The sequence below is a fragment of the Meleagris gallopavo genome, chromosome 15 (assembly GCF_905368555.1).
Source record: "Meleagris gallopavo chromosome 15, MGAL_WU_HG_1.1, whole genome shotgun sequence".
NCBI classification, from domain to species: domain Eukaryota; kingdom Metazoa; phylum Chordata; class Aves; order Galliformes; family Phasianidae; genus Meleagris; species Meleagris gallopavo.
In genome coordinates this window covers 10,828,329-10,850,702 of record NC_139418.1, presented here as the reverse complement: position 1 = coordinate 10,850,702, position 22,374 = coordinate 10,828,329, and the positions used below count along the sequence as shown (strand labels likewise).

Sequence of the window (22,374 nt, the reverse complement as noted above, 5' to 3'; positions counted from 1 at the left end):
TTCTATTATTTGGTGAGAACCATTGCCAGGAATCAGTCACTTAAAGAAATTCTTCATAATAGAACACAAAACCAGCTACTTCGAAATCTGTATATATACAATCAGTATCCCTTTGTATAAAAAAATGCTGTGAGAAATAAATAAAAAACCCTTTGTAAACAGGTTACTAGAGACTTCTTATTTAAGATGATCAGGAATGATTTCTTTCCATCCCATGAGGTGCTCACGTAAAACATATCAAGTTTCCCAGATTTTCCTTGGCATGAAGCAGAAATTCAATCTTGGATCTAATATATCCTTCTGAAGTTTTGCTGAACTCACAGGTCATCACTAAAGTTTGTTTCATTTCAATATACAAGGGTTTTTGCAGACAAGTGTTTACATCAAAACACAGCAATTAGCAGTAAGACAAAAAGCTGCAAATGCCTTACAAGCTGTTTATACACAACTGCAAGGGTATCTATTTCAGAATCACAGAGATCCACAGACAAACTAGTGATCTGAGAGCATCATAGCCTTTAAGCCAAATAAAGTAGATGATCTCTTCCTTAAAAACATGTTTTTCTATTAACCAGAAAAGGGTTACTTCACAACAGTAACAGCAAAAGAAGAGATTAAAATAAATACATACAAGAGATGCTAAAAATAACACAATGCCATTTAAGCTGCTTTCATTACTACATCATGAATCTTGTTCCATGTTTGGGCAATCATACAGGTCAGCTTTTGATTATATCACTGGTACACTTGTGGTATTTGAGCTAAGAGACAGACAATGTCATTGCCATGTGAGGTGAACCAAGTTCTAATGAACAGTTAAATCATCCTGTGAATTTCTTTAGATGAGCTAATAAAGATTCAGACACATAAAAGCTGGGGCTGATGAATCTAGTGAGTTTCTGCTTCCAAACTATATGATGTCCAGTTCAGTAACAGACATCCACAGCAATTTTAACTGTATTCTATTACTAAAAATCTAACAGCATGAACATTTACATACAATATAAAAGATTATCAACATACACCTTCAGCCTTCAATTATTTTTATATTTACCAACAAATAAAGAATAGTAGGAGTCACAAAATCTAAGTACTACCAACAATATTAGTCCATTTCATGCACTGATGTTCATTAGCTTAGGGCCTTCTTAGAACATTTCTTTGATCTCCCTCACAAACAGGGACTATATTAGAATATTTCAATTAGTATTACATATTAAAAATTAAAACCCACTTTAAATATTCCTGATAGAAGCAGCACACTCAGCATTTACTTATCTACGTTCAAACCTGTGCGCTGAGCACCAATAATGGAAACGGGGGCAAAACGTATAAGGTTTGGCCCCCTCAGTAGGACTTCAAAGATGATTAATCAAGAAGGAAAGGATTTCTAGAGGGGCTTATGCTGTTCAGGAATGATTAATCATTTTACAGGACTCCTTGTCCCTTGCATAATGGTGATTGGAATAGATTAATCACATTAATGCAGATAAAGGATTGTATCAATCTAGGTTGTATTAACACAGATTATTTGCATAGTAGGCGGCTTTGTGTTTGCAAAACAACTTGGTTTTGACTGAGAAAGCTTGTTAAAACAATTACAGCAGTTCTTTCCTACTAAGTAAACTAAAGGTGTATCAACTAATGCATGTCCAGTATAGTCTTCCTGAGATAGCAACAGAAAAAAAAAAGACAATCACACTGTCTAAAAGTGTGTCACAGGTAGATCTGCTGATCTTTCCACATTCTGGACTTAATCCTACATCCTCACTGAGAACACCCAGTGACAAGCACCACTGCTGCCCAAGTTAACTTCACAAACAACAGCAAGTCCTTTCCCTCTGTATTCATGTGCATCATTGTTCTGTCTGGGTAATACTGTAGGTTGCCAAAATAAAGTTGATTCCTTGAGGTGCTAAAAATTATTTTTCCAGTCCACATTTAAGTGAAATTCCATCCACATTGTTTTTCAGACAGTGGCTGTGTGTACATATAACCTGTATGCTTGCATGCAAAATGCACATGCACTGAGCCTACTGCCTGGACATACGAAAGCTCTAAACTGTGGCCCAGGCAGCCAGACAAGGACAAATCTGAGTGGTGTGCTAACGAGCATTATTAACATGTTGTTCTCCTGATTGGCACGGACTTGTTTATCTCTGACTTCAAATCTAGATTTTTTAAAATAGATTTTTCTTAAAAGGGAAGTGAAATTAAATTATTACTTAGTCAAGCTAGAAGAAAAATGTCAGTAAGTTTCATCCCTGAAATGCAAGGCAGCAGTCAGTGACATACTGTATATGAGGGACATACCTTGACTGAATTCTCCTCCAACATGCTAATCTTTCCACAAGTAACCCATAATGCACAGCAGATTGTAAACAGCTTGTGCCTTAGAATTCCTACATTATGCCATCCAACAAGGTCAGCATGATTCTCTCTCTTTAAACAACTACAAATTTTATTTTTAATCATAGAAGATAAGTGGGGGCTGAGGCTGTCATTTTCTAGCGCAGGTGGGCTCCTATTTTCCAATTAACCCAACTTTATCTTTTATTTTTTCCAACTTACCCATTTAATTTACTGTCCTGCCTCCATCTTTTTTTTTCTGAGAACCAATCTGAACATGTGAACATATGAGAACCAGTGTGTGCATACTGCTTGCAAACTGTTTGTCAAAGTATTAAGAAAATCCAACTTATTGCAAATAGTTGAATAATCTTACACAAGGCACTGGGAAGATCCCAGTTGTTAATAATCTGAATAGTTTTATCACTACAGCCTATTTTCCAACTATTTTGGATGCTGTCATACAGAAGCATTCATCATTGTAGAATACCAGTTAAAATAGCTCTTTTCCCAATATTAAACCCCACTTCTAAGTTGTTTAATGAATGCTCTTCAGCCAGCATTTAGACCCACACTTGTTTGTTTCAGGTTTTACTAAATCACTTTGTTTCAGTCAATTTCAAAATCAGATTTGGATTTAAAAATCTAAGTTTTAAGCATATGCTTTAAAATGAAACGGGATATATTTGGAACCAACACTTTTCTGAAATAAAGTTTATTAAAGTTTCAGGTCCATGAGACAAAAGCTGTGCTAGACAACGAATCTCCTCCTTACACGATAACACTTGTGGTCCAGCTCAATAAACACAATTTGCCTTGAAAAAGGAAATGACTTTCAATGAGAGATGCCACATGGCACCTCTTCCACTCTTTCTCCACTTTAACAGCATTTCAATCTGTAAATTAATCCTACCTTGCGATGATGGGAAACTTGCTGAAGCAGCAGCTGAACTAAAATCAGCAAATCCTCCAAATGGGTCAGTTGATGCATCTAGAAACAGAAGGGAGACAAGTGCTGTTACAGGATTGTGCAAAGATCCATTGCAATAATTGCATGCAGAATTTATGAAAAGCCATTCTGCATTTGGCAAGATGAATTTATTGATTGTGCTACATAAGTCCACAGTGTTTTTCTTTTTCATCACCATACTATATTTACACAAGCCTGAGCAACAGCAAACTGGATTATTTCTAACTGCACTGCAGATTTTGCAGTTCTGTTTTCTTAGGATCCAAGTTTTCACTACTACTAAAAATAAATTGAGAGAGAATAAAAATGTTAGAAAGGATTCAGATAGTGAGGGATATTGCCAGCTTGCAGTTTATGAAATTAAAACTTTAGAATTTTTTTTTTATATAGAAGCCAGATATTCTCACTGTAAAGAAGTTAATTTATTATGCTTACTATGAAAAATTAAATAACTTGTGCTTAGTTTTTGTGTTACTTAAAGCATGAATGATTTTGCAGTGAACTTGAATTGAAATTTCAAGGACATGGCTTACATTTGTGTGTTTTTTCTTGCTTTTTTTTGTTTGCTTTCTGTCTGCGGCATGAACATTAAGATTTCCAAGTAGACATTTAAATTATTAACTTCTGAATGTACTATAGTAACAATTTGTCACTAAAAAAAATAAAGGTGTAGAAAAGATATTATTCTTAAATCTTCCATTTTTTATATAAGAGAAAGTTTTTTTCTTTAAATAAACCAGAAATAGTTTTAAATGAATCTGTCATTTATCCTTGCTATTGCTTTTACCTAGCAATTCCGCTGACCTGAGAAAGCTAAGAGGCTGACCTTTTTTGTTTGTCCTCAAAGATTTCACCTCTAAACAGACCTGCCCTTAGAAGGAGCTGCAGCAGTTCAATTATTTTGCTTTTAGTGTTATGGTACATTATATAGGTTACATCACAGCTGCTTAGCCTGCAGTGCTTAGAAACTAGCCAGGTGGGACTGGAACATCTGTGCTGCACTCTAACACCACCAGGGACAGCTTCCAACATCTGGTGCCATTTCTGAATTGTCTTATCGCTGCAAGACATTCTGCCCCATCTGCTACTCTCAACTGGGTTAATTAAACTAGAACCATCTCCTTTTTAATAAATGGCTAGCAGTAATAAAAGGAACCATTCACTTTCTAATACATGCATACTTGTATTTCTTTTTAACGTTATTTTATTGTAGACATTGCTAAGAAGGCAACTGTTCTTTCAGGAGGAAATATCTTTTCTTGCAGGGTGTGTAACATATGGTACAAAACATGAGAACCACAGAAGGTATTGCAAGGATGTTCTCTCTGAATTTTCAGAAATATAGTACTACTAAAACCATTTTACCACTGTTTCAAAAGGGAAAAGATTCCACTAAGTTAAAAAAATTCTTCACCACAAACTCTGAAGTGATGCAATAAGTATTTTATACACAAATATTTTTATGTTTACTCTGTCTACTGCAACGTACATCCTCAATTCTTTCTTCCCCACCACATTCTGAACTCTGTAAGACGGACACAGGTGAATGGTTTGAAGGTCTATAAGCAGAATGAGTAGCAATACCATATTCTCAAATTCTTCCAGATTGCATCCTAAAACAGAAAAACAAGCTCTGCCTATTATCCCTGGGTTGTTTGTCAAAGTGTCCAGTTATTTGATTTGAAAAAAAACCATATTCTAACCCCAAATAACTCCATAATGTTCTCAGCTTTTTCTCCACCTCTATTGCCTATTTGAAAATGAAAGAGTTCTGGAGAAAGGTTGAAAAGCTTAAGCTGAATGATTAGCTCTCTAAAGATAACACTGGCTAAGATTAAAGAACCTAATCTCCAGTAACACCTGAAGAATTACTTCCAGCAGGTCTGTGTATCCTAAATCTCAAACAGCCTACTCCTTTACAGCAACCTCCCACCTCCCCTTACATACAAGTTGTGCTGCTTCAGTAACGAATAAGACCTTAAACCTCAACAACTTTCTTTTACATCTCCACACACAGATAAGCAAATTTCTAGTTCACTTAATTCATATGACTTCCCTGCCAACTTCTTCACAGGACAGATCAAAGTCTACATGTGATCCTTTCTCTGTCTCTTGCTCAACACTGGGAATGTTCCCAGAGCCCATGCTGCAAGGAGCACTGGTCATAACAAGTGACCTGCATGTGAAGGACACTGCTTATCTTCCCAACGTGAGCTATCCTTAAAGATTCCCATGTGAGATCTGTCACTACAAATGAACCCTTTCCATCCGCCTTTCCAGGTCAGGAAAGAGGTTATTTAGCAGAACAAACTTGTAATACACCTCTTCTCAATACTATTTCTATATACTGCTTTAGATAAAAGCAAAAAATAGAGGAGAGGGGAGGGGTGGAAGAAAAGGGTTTGCTACAGTGAAGAGCCAAACTGATGAAGGATTCGAATACGCTGTAAAACAGAAGTACTTAATGTCTATTTGAAACATAGGAAAGCTCAAATTGAACTGAACATTTTTATTCTTAACACAGATATATATAATTAAGAATACAGACATAAATATAAGCATAAAAACCAAAAAGGCTTCAGTCTTTTTCCAGTTTAGAGGACACAGGCCACAATAGCCAAATATTGAAGCTTCTCAAATACTGATTAAGGGTAGTGGTTGGAGTCCAGGATATTAAAATTCCAGAGCTGTGGTATATCCTACATGCACGAACACCTTTGCGTATGAAGTTAACTAAGTAAAGAGAATAATGCAAAATAGATCATTCCTGATGCTGAGATGTAGATTACTGTGACAGTTTCCCTCCTCTCCTATAGAGTTTTGATATATATCCTATTAAATTCCTACAGAGGTATCATTTTGGTATCCTAGTGATGAAAGGAATTCTGTTGCTTAGGGTGCTCATAACACTGCCTTTTCTCAGACATTATAATACCTACTGTGACATATCACATGGGTTCCCACTACAGCGTACCCAGAAGTGACATAATTCAAGACAGAACTGAATAGAAGTAGTCTTTACATGTGTGAATGCAGTCAAATTGCCACGTATGGGACTCCAGCCACAGGACTGCCATTTTTGGAATGAAGTCTCTTGTCTGAAAGAGGTGCTGGAAAAGGCTGCCCAGGGAAGTGTTTGAGTCACCATCCTCGGAGGTGTCCAAGAAACGTTTAGAAGTGGTACTAATGGACATGGTGAGGAAATATTGGTGGCTACTTAAGTAGACAGTTGGACTAGATGATCTTGAAGGTCTTTTCCAACCTTAATGATTCTATGATTTTTAGATTTTCTTTAAAGTGAAGGCAGGAGCTGAGTATCTATGGTACCAATACACACGCTCTTCTACAAATAATATGACTGATCTCATATCTAATAATACAAGTTGCTTATTTGTAATGGAAGAAAGTTGGAAAAACATTTTTATCTGTGAAAAAGTACATTCTCACACTTCATTCTCTATTCAAATTGATCTTTAAACGAGAAATTTGCTCACAGTTAATTGCCAACTGTGCTGTGAGACTACAAATGCATGAAATCCCCTTTTCTATTCCAAGCTAGTTATAATCAAAATAGTTAGTATTTAAAACAACAACAACCCTGTAAAACAGAGGGTTGACTGATGTGGTGGTTAATCTTCATGCTCTTTTTATTAACCCCATACAATAAAACAATACCTAGCTGCAAAAGCAGCTCCAAGTTTTTTGAGTTTTAATTTCTCAGTTTATCTACTCTTCTCTATCTTTGGAACATCGAACAAGTTTATCCTCAGAATTGGTTTATCAGAATATGCATTAAGAGGGTTAAACAAAAAAAAGCACACTAACCTGTTGCGACTGGCTGGCTCGCTCCATCAAACAACAGATCAACCAGGTCATTAGATGATTTGCTGCCAGAGGATACAAAAGCCTGAAAAAGAAATGCAATTAGTCTTTTGTCACTACCATTTTTAAAACAGAACTGGACAGATGCATCATTTGTTCAAGGATAAGATGTTTTCCTTTATGCAAACAGGAAGAGTGAAATTTGCAGAACTCCCTTCACACTGGCTTGCAGTAAGAGAGAAAGTTACATTTTAACTGTTCCATAATAATTAAAAGTCTTCATAAAGAAGCAAGGAAATTAAAGTAGGACAAAAAACTTCACCTCACCACAAGTTCCCTTAAAAATTCCTACAGTTATTTTTATATATAGATATGGAAAACTGAGGTCTGCCTGATGAACGTAAGCAGAACTTCTGTGGAAGTTACTGAGATTGAGCTGAAATAAATTAAGACAAACTTAAGGTCAGGCCAGTTTAGAAAAGACGACAACTGTGCTCACACAAGCAATTCAAAATGACCTTGTTTAACGTGTTGTATTGTCTACAGTAACTTACAGAAAAACCTAAAAGCCGTGTAATTATAAGACGTTGTGTGTGAAATACAGTTTGAAGTGCAGCTGTTTGTCTATTCCAAAACCAACCAACATCACAAAAATCACCACTTGAAGTCATTTAGGATGAGTGCTTTCTAGAGATAGCAGGTTTGTCTTCAAAGTCAATTGCTAAAATCTAGCTAAATTTCAGATCAAATACTGAGCAGATAGCTTCACTGCCTTTCAAAATCACTCATATTAATTTTTAATAGAACAGTTCCCCTGAATACTATAATAAAAACTCTATTCCTAAAGTAGAAATTGCCCCAGAGTTTAGAGAAAGTTTTCCAAATCCATATTCTACTGTGCTCTTTCCTTATCTCACCTTTGCTGTAGGTTGTCCAGCATGAGATGCAGCATTCTGTTCTGGACTTGCTTTATCACCTGTATAATGTGCTGCTGCTCCTAAGTCAATGGTTTTTGAAGGATTTGCTGAACGTTTGTGTCTGCTGGTGATAATTTCTGTAGCCTGTGTAATATGAATATGTTTGGTTGTCACAGTCTCCTCTTCATTCTTAAATTCAGCTTTGGGAGATTTACTTCTTCTTGATTTTTCCTCATCACTGTCACTAGAAGAATGAAATTGGTAAATATCATTCATGATGGACTACCCAGTTAGTTAAGTAGACATTTGGCTTCGGTCACAACAGTTTTGATTACTGCAGATCCTTGTAGTGATGGTTCATAATGAAATACTGCTACTTCCTACATTTGAGAAAGCTAGTTTTAGCCTTAAATAACACATCATAAGTATAGCACCACACCTACAGTACACAAAAGATGAAGAGAGGCAAGTTATCTTGTTAAATGTTAGCTGCAAGTCCAATACAGAGGTTATCAGGAAATCAGTGTTTAAATCCAGCGTATTTCTGATGGAGTACCAGCATCACCTTCTGATGGGAACTCCTCCACACACTATGTAACAAGTCAGCAACAAGAAGTTTAGCTGGCAAGTCTGCTCTTCACTTAGACTAAGAGCCAGCAAGCAGTGAACAAGATACAGGTACTAACTTTCAGATTTGAAGAGCACCATTCCTGTTTCAATCAAGTTCCCTTCCTAGATAAATGGGCTTTTATTTTCTTCAGGATGTTTGTGGAAAAACTTTTTACATAAGTATGCAACGCAGTGATACTATTCATTTTCCACAGGAAAACACATTTATTCTCAAAATGTAAAAGAATAAAAGCATCAGCATTTTAAGTGAACACTTTTTAGATGTCACCGTGCAATATTTTTAATTCTTAAATTTTCTACTCTTACACTTTAAGCATTTCACAAGCAACCTAATTTCACCTCCACTAATAGTCATGTTGCCTGTTATCATCAAAGCAAGATTTGTACATAACACTGAAAATTACTGTAGAAAAAGCTTAAATATATTGAAAAGTATTTTGAAATAGTAATTCCCTTAGCAAGGAATTTGAAAGTGGAAAGGTTTTATATTTTAATAATGCATTAGAATATTAAAACCGTAAAATTTAAGAAATGATGTCCCTTTGTCAGTATGAATGACAGTAACTGAAATATACTCTGGAGGGTAGCCTTTGTTCTCTGTTAACAATAGCAAGCTTTTTGGAACACATTGCATGTGTTTCATTTCTTCAACACATACTACCTACACACCACTAGGGATGATGGCTCAATTCATTACCATAAGTGAGTGCAAATGCTCAGTGTACTTTTTTTTTTAAAGAAAAGTTCTTGAACTCACAGCTACAGGCCCAGTTACTGCTGACATTTGCTTGAGCCAACCTTAACAAACAACTGAGCTCTAATGTTGTCACCTAAACTTATACGTCCAACTTTAACACTGATTTGCAACAACAGACTACTGTTCCAGTTTGGGATTCCTGCACATACATCAACTATGTACAAAATAAATACAATGGGACCCCTAACCACATTCTTATTTATGGCATCAGGATTTAATACAAGCACACAGAGAAGACTGATGCTCATGTTAGCACCCTACATCATACACACTCCTCTGAGGCCTTTAAGACAAATGTTTCTTTTTAAACATGCTGAAATACCTAAAGTCAGGACAATCACAATTAAGTCTCTTAAAGCTTGCTGCAATGCAATTCTTGTCTTCACTACAGAACCTGCCTAGTCCATGCGTACACTGTGAGTTGAGGAAGTAACTGATAATCAAAGTCCAATCAATATGAGAATGAGAAAGAGTGAGTCTTCAGTGATCTACAGCAAAATAAATGCCTAAAAGCTTTTGAAAAAAGAAATTAAACATGCATGCCAGAATGCAGGACAAACATTACAATACCCAATTTTCTATGACAACCTGTACCTTTTCAGAACTGTCTCAGGAGATCTGGTTTAAATTTTTCCTTAAACCATCACATTAACAGCAATCAAACATTACAGATTAATGTTACCTTAAAGTATATTTACCGTGCTCAGAATAGTAAAATAACAGTGCTTCAACTGAGAATTGCAGAATTAACTTAAAAAAAAAAAAAGAAGTTACAGCTTGTGCTGTACTAAATAATTAAGAGATCTAGAAAGGAAGCATGTGGCTGTAACTTCCAGAAACTAAACTATGGATACATGCTCTTTGCCTTGAGATTAGTGTCCGTTTTTGCTTTCTTTGAACAACATGCTGTAAGGCAATAGGAATAGTTACCAACTGCCTGAGACCACAGAACAGTAACCTACTACAAATGGTAACAGAAGTCGCCTTTAAGCATCGCTGTTGCATCCTTTCAAAGCAGCACTGATGTTTTGCTTCCTTTCCGTTCTGCCACCTGCAGCGACCTTTGCGAACGCCGGAGAAACAAGGATTGATAGAGTACAAGAATTCCTATGAAAAAACCTAATGGATCTTCTGAAACCATGTGTACCTGCAGGTAATTTAGAAAAACAAAACGCATACAAGGCTAGAATCAGGGCAGCAATTTATTAGTTCTTTGGTCTTAGGTGAATAAATCAAAACTAAGAGAGAAGTAGAGTTTTTCCTACTCCTGTGGGATATTGTTTATGGTCTTCTCTAATTCCAAAGGGATATATTTCTGGAAAAAAAGACTCTTCCACAGCAATACATAAAAATGCAGAGTAGGTTTCTCTATACTTAGTTGTGTGAACTGCTATTTCACTGTAATCTACTATAAACTCAAGCCAGATACATCACAAGTTAAGTTCTTGGTTACTTTGAGCATTTTTTTTTTCTTCCATGGAAAAATACTAGCTTTGCAAGCAGTCAGAAACCCAGAAGTTAGGCCAAGTACTTCTGGTGTGTATACTGGAGGGAAAGATTGTGTCATCTGACTTCCATTACACATTCTGAAGATGCACAAGTCAGATTTATTCTCTGTGCTTCCAGACCTTTATTGGCTTTACAGTGCTAAAGAAAATGATTTATAAAGCTACTAAACTCAAAACAACAGAACACGTAACAGCAGATTTGCCAGATGAACAACTATCACCATTTAGTCCCTCTTCCTAGTGAAATGGCACCTTAATTCCATGTTATTATTTGTAGCCTGCTACTATATAAACTAGAAAGTTTTTTCTGGAAGCTTTTTGTTTTTAATAATTTGCTGAAAGGAGAAAAACAAGCATATAGATTTCATGAAGCCTTTACAGTACAATACTGCATTGGTGAGAGGTAAGTCACAAGATTATTAACATTTCATGTTTTTATTAAGCTTAATTATCTAACTTCATACAAATACAGCATTCAATTAGTATAAAATGTATTCTGAAGTTTGTATTTATAATATCTCCAAGTATAGAACTTACAGGTTATAAAATGTCTTTCTCTTAGATCTTTTGATGCTTTCTGTAGGAAGAAACTGCTTCATTTTGGCACACTGATAAAATTTCATAATTTTTGTATTGTCTTATCACTGTATCAAGAGAAGATGAACATTTTAGGCACTGTTTCAGAACCTATATTGCTGCAGCCTAACCTCCCATTTATAAGAAAAACTACTTACCTACCAAAATCTTTCTTACTTGTTTAGGCCCCCCCAAACTCCACTTTTATTTCACATCTTGAAAACAAATACTAACCTAACGTTTATCACAAAATGGAAGAACAGCAAATAAGAAGGGACAAGGGCTACAAGATCTAAAGAGAAATGAAAAAACACAGTATTAACCAAAAGAAAAGATGATCTTGATTTGTGATACAGATATACATCAAATATGTCACCAAAATAAGCTGCCTTTTTAAAAAGATCAGACTGTATGAAAGACTGTGAAATACTGGAAGGTGCAAGGCTTTATCTCAGCACAAGTAAGAGTTCAGGAGCCACTCAGAAATAAAGCAGAAGATAAAACTATTTATTGCACACTTTCTACGTGAACTTTGGACAGTGAGCTGTACAGACATTTTGAAAGTACAGAAAAGCACACAGCAACGTATCATTGTTAAGTTTGGAATTGTTTACTTTTCTTCTGATCCCGTCTTCTTTGTAGTCTATCGACAGCAAGTTCTAAGAGAAAACTCAGATGTGTGCAACGAATACCAGTTCTATGATTTATTCATGTCCTAGCAAGAAGGCCACGCTGCCTTTTTCTTGGAAATGCTTCCATTATTTTCGTTTGCCTGTGGAATTGCTCCAGTTTTGTGGATTTTGTAACATGTACATTTGTGCATGGATATGTATATCTACGTACACAGACATATTAGATGTGTGTATGGGTGTTTTTGAACATGTTCCTGTAAGAAATGCTCATCAGATCTCAGTGCAAATTTGAATTTTAAGCTGTTTCCCAAAAAGGTATGATTTCAATATACTTAAACACTTCCTCTTCAGCAATTTCAAACTCTTTAGTGTGAACTTGATCTCTGAATAATAAAAGTTGATGCACATGTTGAAAAGTGATGTTTTTTTAAAGTTTTTTTTAAAGTTGCTGTAGCATTAAACAGCCACTTCAGGTACACTGCACAGGGAAGACCACTGAAATGCTGAGCCAAGCAAAAGTTTAGGAACTTCAGCCAAATTCCCTGCACTGCCAGCAGCCATCTAAGCTAGGGGCTATAGTGGAAGGCAGCCAAGAGCAGTTAACTATGAACAGAGCTACATTATTCCCTGAGGCTAAGCTGCGTAAGAGAAGCAGGTATTGACCCTAAACACGTATCCTCACAAAGAATGGCAGCAGATTGTAGCTAATAATCAGTAATGTCAAAGAGCTTTGTAACAGCAATTTCACAGAATAAATTCACGTTAAAACAGCTCTAGTACCTGCATCTTTCTGGAGAGTCCTCTCTGTCTTTCCTTCGAAATTTGCTGATGGTGTCATCGATTGTGCTTCCGATTTTGTCGCTTAGCTCACCTAACTTATCACTGAACGGAAAAGTAGATTTTTTATCCCAGTCTTCATCCCATTTTGACTTGGGCTCAGGATCATATCTTTCACCTGTGTAAGGCATTAAGATAAAACAATACTAAAGGTAGCAGCAAATGAATGCCTGTGATCTCTTTCAAATTGTTCTCAAATTTCTCCCCTCTACATACATAAAGCTTACACGATTTCAAAGCAAACTGAAAGCTCCTGTAATGCTGAATTAACACTTCTACAGCAACGCACAGCATGTAACACACATCATTAAGTGGCAGAAAAGCAGAATCAAAGACTTTTGTTTATGACAACCACACAAACTTAACATACTACTCAGCACATCAGGATACTACTGGATTCTGCTGGAGAACCCCAAGTGGTATTAACCAACCCTGGCTGCATAAGCAGCTTATCAGAAATGGGACATGCTTCTTCTGTAACAGACACTTAATGCATGGTATTTCATCCTGAGCCAACCTGTGTGTTCACAGAGGTAAATCAAAGGTTTTTATACGCTGAAATTCAAGAACAGATAAAAGCATTGTACCAAACTATTTAAAGACAAGTGTGAAATGCACAGTAACTTTGTTCTTTCCTTTCTATGCTCATCATTTAAATAAAATCTCCTTTCAAAAAGATGAAAAAGGGGCTGTAAAGCAACTCACTTTTTCCTCAGCCATGGAGTACCCTGGTCTTTACTGATCACTTAGAAAATTTGTCTCTTTCTATTCAAGTAATTGATACCTCCATAGTGAGATCTTAAAGATAGCTGCTAGTTTTACTTGACATCAGTTCATCTGATTAAAAAAATTTTGTAGAAGAACCGAAGCCTAGACTTAAACACACCTAGACAAACTGAGTTTAAATTACAAGAAAAAAAAAGCACTTAAAAAATGTGACAATGACATAGCCTATCAGAACCACAGTATACTTTGCTAGCTAGTGTATACAGAACGACCCAGTATAGCTCAGTTTCTAGACAGAACTTTGAAACATAAGCATTTTTTATTTGGGACCATCACACACAAATAAGGGTTGTGTTTTTTTTTTTAATACTACTAAAAAAATGTGAATTTTACTGCTAATGCTGAATAAGACCGAATAGAAGAAAGGAAAAACGGTGAAAAATTCATTACTTCAGGTTAACATACAAATTAAATTGTAGCTCGGGTAATATTCAAGACTTATTCAATTAAGCCATTTCTAATAAAAAGAAAATGATGGATTTCAGCTCTACAAGGTGTAGAATTTGAGGTCTATCTACCCAATAACACGATATACCAGAGAATACATTTTTCTTATCAAGGAAATAAATGCACATCTCCAATCTTATTTTGTTTAGATCCATAAAGGACAAATTTGTTCAAAGTTGAGTGCCTGATAGAAATCAGCCAGATACTCAGTGGGATCTCTATCACTGGAAAAGGAAAAATTGTAAGAAACAGCAGTACTACTGTTACATTTTGCAGGAGAGTGAAATGGTCTTATTTCAGCTTATGTCAGGCTCCCAAGCATTTCAAAGTAGGTTCCATTAAAAGATTTCCTTGTGAAATACGAATTTTAAAATAAAGATAAAAGAACTTAGAACTCAGCATTTTCAGGACAAAAAGAACTAAGGAGAACTGTGAAAATACAAGCATTTTCTATTTAAGAAACTAGATTTTTTTTTTTTAGGTTAAAAGTCTGACCTGCGAAAGAAAACTTGTTTTGTGCAGCTAGGAAGATTAAGGACTTTACTCGACAAATGAGAGGAAAATTAAAAATCCTTTACCATAACAATGGAATACATGACAAAAGGAGATAGTCCTTTAAACTCAAAAACTTGAATTATATCTTCAGAATATATGGAAAAAAAAATCTTCTACCCAGCATACATAGACTGATCACGAGTCTGTTCAGAGCAAGTCAAAAGAAAAGCACAGAGAGAATAGATAGAGGAGCATGTACTTGAAGTACAGATGCAGTGACTCCTAAGTATTTCTTAAAGAGAGAACCAGCAGAGTTCCAGGCTAGTAGCAACAGCCTGTAAGAATATAATAAAGACATCCTGCCACGGAGATGAGATTTCCATCCACTCTGCATATGAGGAGAAGGGAGAACAGAGCAACACAGGGAAGTAATCTGTCAAAAATAGTAGAGCACAAGTAAAGAGGAGAAAGAAATGCAGAGCACTAAAGAGTAGCAGTTGAAGTATAGGTCATGTACAGTTCCTTCACATACATACCATATATCAAATACTTCTCTCTAAGAAGTCACTGATTTTAGCAAACCAAAGGCTTGTATCATTGTGACATGGGGACTCATCCCTTAATAAAAGAACCCAAGAATCTTCCCATGCCAAAGAAAATAAGATAAACATTTTAAGACTGACAGCTAAATAATGGATGACATGCTGGGACACGTCATACATAAAAAGCAGGTTCAAGCTCAGATCCCTGCTATGCATTATGGCAGGGACTGGGGAGTAAGAAGGAAGCTGCACACTTGGACTAGCTACAAAAAACAGTGTACCAGTTGTGTGCCTTTATCTGATCAAGGCTGTCAGAAAGAAGAGTGTACTCTCTAAACAAAAACAAGCTGATGGCATTTCATCTTCTACAGCCAAAATCTTATATAAGCTTAATAGGTCTGCATAAAGCAAATTGTGTCTCATCACTGGGAGTCTTCCCCTGAAAAGCACATGGGGCCAACACTGCTAATCAAACAAGGTTTTAAAAACACTCAGACAGTCGACTTGATAAACTCCTGATATATAAGCTCTACAATATACATGGTGCGCATATTTAAAGTCAGATCTGACAGACATCAGAATCCACATAGATAACCCAGATAGCTCTCAAATGTCTAAACTGAATTACTTGGGGAATTAACAAGTCTAATGGTATATAGTACCTCCATTGTTTCACCATTGTTTTCAACAGTGGTACTGTCCTGAAAGCCCTAATTCCAGTTAAACAATGGTTCTAAAGTAGGTTGGCAGAAAATGGGTAAAACAGTATTCTTGTCCTATGGAAGACAGAAAGTATCACTTTTTTTTTTTATTACAGTAAGAGTAAGAAATTCTGACTTCCCTATTGCTACAACAGCATTCATTTCTCAGTGAGACTCCATCCAAGGGTAAAAACAAAATAGCTAAGTTTTGGCTAAGCCAGTGCATCGATGCCACTTGTAGGTTTTTAGTTAACTTATGTACATGAAAACTCACTAAAAAACTGAAGAATCTGCCAATGGAAAATAGGTTTTTGAAGAAATTAAATGTGGGAGAAAGAAGTGCAAGATTTATTTAATAATAGTAAAAACACTGACAGTTAAAGAATGACAAAGAAAAAACATCTAAAAGAGCATCTTAGGAATTCCTCAGTAATTATCTGGGCTTTTTCCCTGCTTATCTTTGGCAAGTTAAAAGTCTAGATTGTCAACTCTTGACCAGCAAAGCCTCATTAGTACTTACTATATCGGAACCCTCCTACACTGTCCGAAGAAACACCGATGTATTTGTCTTTGTTCTTCTTTGCTTTCTTCCTTTCTTCCCGAAGTCGATCATCGTCTTGTGCAAATTCAACCATTTCTTTTACTTTCTGGCGTATATTTATACCCTGGTCCTTGCCATTTTCATCTATGTAGGTAATGCAGGAAAGGGAGTGTGAAAGAGAGGGGAAAGAAATGAGAAAAGAAAATCAGAGGCAGTAATAGTGAACTTCACAAACTAACAAGAAAATTTAAGTTACGAATAAAGTAATTGAAGTGAAAGACCTTAAGGATACAAAGGTCCGCTGCTTCTGCTTTAAGGGGACCAAATATTGCTTCAACACAAATGTTCAGCCTTACAGAAGTGACAGTTCACTGAATGGTGTGTTTGAAAATGTTTAACTGCTGCCAAAACATTGAAAAGATCAGTGTTATAAATAGAAATTATATTTTCCACAAAATATTTTAACCCTCCAGAACATAAGCCTTTTTGCTTGGTCTTTTTGGTACAGTTTCTGCAACTTTAATTGCAAAAACTCACTCTTATTGCAAAACTCAATTTTTGAAGTAGTGCTTTCAGTTGGGATGTACTACAAGCTAAACATGCTCCTTTCCCAGCCTTTTTCACATTCAAAACACACACTGGCCTTGCTGCCTTTGCACTGTAAATATTATTTGGTGGGAGGAAAAAGCCCTAGCTTCAAACAGATGTGTGTGTTTTGGAGCTCTAACCTTTTCTTCCCATATGATTAAAGCTATTCCTTTACGGACACCACAGGGGACCAGTCTCTAGTGCATATTTTAATAAAAACCCGAACACTCATGTTGTGTTGGTTCTGTTGTTATTAGCCAGTCTTTTCTGCAAGTTCTTGTCTTCACTAATTAATACTCTAGGGTCCCACGTCTTGGATTCTGCACTCTTCACACAACTGGCAACAGTCACATTCTAATTAGACCGGGGAAGCTTCTAAGCTGGTTCAGGTGACTGACAACTCCAACTACTGTTTTAATTTGCTTATAAGATTTTTCTATTGCTCACCTACAAAGTGGTAATTTTCCAGGGATCGCAAATCATAAATGTGTTCTCTGGCACTTGTAACAACACGCTCTGATCCGTTCCTTATGAGGTAAGCTAGGAGCAGCAAAGACTATAAAAATACAAAGCACCTTATGATTGCATGAACAAAAGCTCAATTAAAAAAAACCCAAAACAAAAAAACTGAAATCCAAAACTGCCCCCATCAAAACTATTAAATAAGATCTTCCCTTTCTATATAACTGCTTATCATATGGGTTCACCTACAGAGAAAAAACAAAAGCAAAAAGCCAACATCCATCTTTTCCCTCTTCTCCCTCCCCCTCCCCCAAACACACACCTTTTGCTCTTCAAGATATCAAAACTATAGTTTGTTAAACTATAATTTAATGTTACCAAATCACAAGTAATTGCTTTCATCAGTGACTGCTTGTTTTAAAATACAAAGAAATTTAAGAGAAAAAAAAGTAACTCTGCAAAATGAAACATTTTCTTTTGCTTCTCAGTCACAGCTTCCAGAAGTAACTCCTACAGAAATGTAAGAAGTCTTACACTGGATGCAATGGATATTCAAAACTGCATTTCAGGACAAACTTGAGCAAGTTATGAAATGAATGAAGATTAAGAATTACTTTAATTGCATTTTTTTTTTAAGTTTAGGATTTCTATCTGGGGAAAAAAAAACACTCTAAAGTAGTACCTTTAACAGCTAAGAACTATCATTATATTTCAACTTATCCAAACCTGATAAGCAATTCCAAGCAGCCTTTATAACATTAAGTAGTTATGTGTGATAGCATTAAATATTAATTTATATTGTACTTCAGGGAAAACAATTACTATGAATACAAAACATCAAGCACCTGTGAAAAGCACAAACTATGCCTTAGAATTAATTGTCTTGTTCCAACCAGGCATCAACAAAATATAAGCTAGTTTAATACATCAGTTCTATAAAAATGAGGTTATATTTGCATAATTCAGTGAACACTGAACACCACTTTAAGTGCAGCATGATATTCTTAAGCAAAAAGTTTCTGTACCATGCTAATTAGCCAAAGACAAGAAAAATGCAAATGATTTTCAGTTCTGTTTCCAAAATGCAAGTAGGACATATCCTCACACAACAAGATCTGTAACAAAACTGCCTCCACTCAAAGCAAAACCACAATTTACAGAATTATGAACTGTCATAAAATTAAATTACTATTTAATCTTATTTCAGCTATTTTTTAATTCCTTTAAGAACATTGTCTTCATAGCATAATAATTTATCATCTGCTTCTCTTGTACCACGGTAACAATTCCATTGGTTAGATTAAAAATGTGAATACTACTCCAATGCTTGAACATCAGCAAAATGTAATTACAATATTACATTCATGAAGTAGCTTTTCTAAAAGCAGATATTTACTTTTCTTTTGAAAGACATCTTTGACTGCAATAACAGAATTATTAAGCAGAGAGTTAGTAAAGAAATGATAGGTTGCTAGCAGAGTGATATCTGCTAAATCACACTAAATCACAATGTTACACTTATCTCCTTTGTAAACCAAACAAAATCCTGAATAATTCTAGTTGATGTTAATACACACCTTATAAACTCTCCTCCAGTTCTTTTTATTGTCTTTCAGCATGCGAGTCCAAAGCATGTTCATAAGTTCTGGAAACTGTTCATACATAAATGTTGCCCTAAAATTTTAAACAAAAGGAGTAAAGAAATGTTATTCTCAGTGGCTTGCAATAATAGCTTGTTAAGTCTCAGCACTGACAGTAGATGGCAGGCTTGATCTAAACCCATCCGAGTTTGACAGCGTTACAAGGGAAAAAGCTATCACTGTTTCTTAGTTATACAGAAGTAATTTACATTGTAGGACTACAAAAGAAAAAATTAATCTACAAATCTAATGCATTTCATAATGAAAAAAATACCCTAATAACCACAGCAACTAGTCAAATATGTAACTTCCAAACTAAATTTGGCAGAAAACAGTTCAAAAAGAATTTGACCACTTCTGTTCTATTTCAAAAGTCACAGAAAATCAGTTTGAAAATAAACACTCCAAGAAAGTCAGACCCACTGAACAAATTCTGAGGTTACATATGTAAAAATCTAGAGTTTCAAAAATAATTTGACTATGTTTTCTTCTTGACAGTTTCAATATATTGTAAGATTACACATTTAAAAAAGATGGTGTTTAAAAAAAAAAAAAGAGGAATTTATTTACAGCATCCCTTCAGTATTATCAGTCAGCATTACCACGGAGTTGATTTAACAGCAAATTTCACATTCCGCTATAAAATGCACCTTTCTTCATCACTGACTCAAATTATCACTTACTTGGCAATCTCTCCCATGAGTTGCCCTGAAGGTCCCCATGGATCATCATTGGTTGCTTCTCGAACCTTAGACTCTATTTCTGAATAATTCATAACCACATTGGTGCTGCAAAGGAAAAAAAATTAACACACACAAAGATTACCATCGAAACTGAGAAACGCATGAAAACTTAATAATGATACTAGTGGGTACCTTAATGAGATACCTCTACAGGGTGGGAAAAAACATCTTTAGTGCAGAAGTTATCCTGAGGACACTATACAACACATTTATGTTACCTTTAAGATTTTACTATTCCATTAGTCTTCAAGAATATAGATGAGAAACTATGGATTACATTAGAGCTGGATTCAGTCCAATAAAAATGGCTTTTGGTCAAATTAAAATCCAAACTGAACCACTACAGTCAAAGGTGATAGCTTCCCTGACTAGCTATAGTTTGCCTAGAGCTTTGTACCATGTGTTCATACACAAGAAGCTTTACAACTCAATGAGCAGCAGGTTTTATGAATGATGAATGCTATGAGAAACTCACAAATATCAATACCAAAAAGGTGTTGGTAAATAAAAAGCCAGGAACCAAACCCCAAAACAACACTCCAGTGGAAAACCACAGTAGGGATGAGATTCATTAGAGGGTCTGTTTTGCATCTAAAATTTATTCAAGAGAAAACAAAAAGAAGAAAAGCTGTTTTACAATTACAGCAATGCAAAGATCACAAGGAATTCAAGCAACCTCTGAGAGTTCACAGAAAAACATAACTTGGAAAAAAGTATTTTTCCCATAAAAGCTGTATTACAATTGTTGATAGGTGGTTTCCAAAAGGAAACCTAGTACTGTGTTGTCCTTGAATTCTTTGCAGCATATCCAAAATAACTTACAAGTTACACATGTACACAAATTGAAGAAAAGTTTGAAAATTTAGTTAAAGCTCATTGCGCAGTTGGTGTCAGAAGCCAGTCCTGCATGACGACTTCAACATACACATCATCCAGACAAGTCAAATTAGTTGAATTGTAAAAAGAATAAATTGATATTTTAATACAATGTAATACAATACAATGAGGTGGTGATCATTACTTTACACCTCCCTCCCAGCTCCCCCACCCCAAGCTTGAAAGGAGGAGGAAAAAATAAAAATAAAAAAAAAAATCGAGATGCTTAGTAGTTATCCTCTGTCCATGTAGGATTTAGCATGTTTAGTTTTACTTGGCATAAAGATAGCAAAGATCTTGGGACAGGGAGTAGAAACAAGAATGAGATCCCCTTAAGTCCAAAAGGGCACCCAGAAGGTAACTATTAGAACAGAATAAGAGTTCTGGACTTAAGCTGAGATTCTCAGCATGAGAATTCCTGCTGTCAGATTCTGATGGATGATTTTATTCAACTTTGTGTCTAAAGAGAAATAAGTTACATGACTGAATAAATAATCAGCAAGCTCACAAAACCCATCTATATTAAAAAAAAAAAGCCTGCAGGAACACAGCAGTAGGTACGAACAACAACAGCAATTAAGGCTTTACAAATTCATTCACACTAAATGCATCTCAAGCTCCTGTTTTTGACATTTTTCTTTGCCATACATACAAATGCAAACTAATACAACTTTTATTTCCCAGATGCATGGAACTTAAAAAAAAAAAAAAAAACAAAACAAACAAGAAAGCCACAAGGCAAAGCTAGAGGCTCCAGAGCTGTGCTGCTTTCAGCACACTGGCTCCCTTGTCCTGAGCAAGGCAAGTCAGGGAGTTGAATGAAAAGGTTGTGTTTGTTTTTATAACCCTCCTTAAGCACTTGTTTGAGATGTGATGAGGAGCTGGGGGTGGGTGGGAGAGCATAAAGTTAAGCATTTCCTTCATTTGTTACAGTAAAGCATTTAAGATTGGAAAACGCATGAAAAGATGCAAACTAACTGTAAAGGAATGGCAACATAAGGTATGGAAGAGCACGGGGGTGGGGAGGGGGGGGTTGGAGGGGGGAAGGGAACCAGGGGAACTTGGGTAACAATAAAAATGTGCACTTAAAGCTGACTAAACTGAGGGGGGAAAAAAAAAAAAACCTGTATTTCTAAACCAATCCTGCAGCGAAGTTATTGTTCAGAGCAACTAGGAGAAATCTCTGATAAATGTCAGGATGAGATGTAACGGCACAAAGCGTTCCAAAACAAAGCATCTTTAAGCCACATCTAATTCAGCAACAAATGTAAACTTCAAAAATAAAAGAAGTTGTGTAGTTTGGCATCGTTCCAGGTCACTTAAAAATAACCACTTCTAAAAAGGTGGAAATACAGTTTTATTCTTCCTTTCCCATGTTTTCTATGGCCCTCGTTCCATGCCCTACCCATGATTCCTGTGACCTCTGCAACAACAAAAAAAATAATTTACATCCAGATGTGAAGGGAAAAAGTGACTAGCTTGATTGCCAAGACTTCCTGCGATTGATATAATGTAATATCCGAGGACACTCTCCGACACCAGGGGGGGCTCTCCG

The 22,374-nt window shown here is 35.8% G+C and overlaps 1 protein-coding gene across 3 annotated transcripts in view; it reads right to left on the bottom strand.

Moving 5' to 3' along the window:
- Positions 1–22,374, bottom strand: part of CLINT1 (clathrin interactor 1) — a 47,039-nt gene that overhangs the window by 3,827 nt on the left and 20,838 nt on the right. For all 3 annotated transcript variants that reach the window (XM_085236311.1, XM_085236312.1, XM_085236310.1), the window contains exons 2-9: positions 19,884–19,988; positions 19,138–19,234; positions 17,546–17,654; positions 16,490–16,654; positions 12,942–13,116; positions 8,059–8,302; positions 7,145–7,226; positions 3,263–3,340 (exon numbers count right to left, since the gene is read on the bottom strand). In XM_085236311.1, the coding sequence (XP_085092437.1) occupies positions 3,263–3,340; positions 7,145–7,226; positions 8,059–8,302; positions 12,942–13,116; positions 16,490–16,654; positions 17,546–17,654; positions 19,138–19,234; positions 19,884–19,988 (1,055 nt within the window). The remainder of the gene's footprint in view (positions 1–3,262; positions 3,341–7,144; positions 7,227–8,058; positions 8,303–12,941; positions 13,117–16,489; positions 16,655–17,545; positions 17,655–19,137; positions 19,235–19,883; positions 19,989–22,374) is intronic.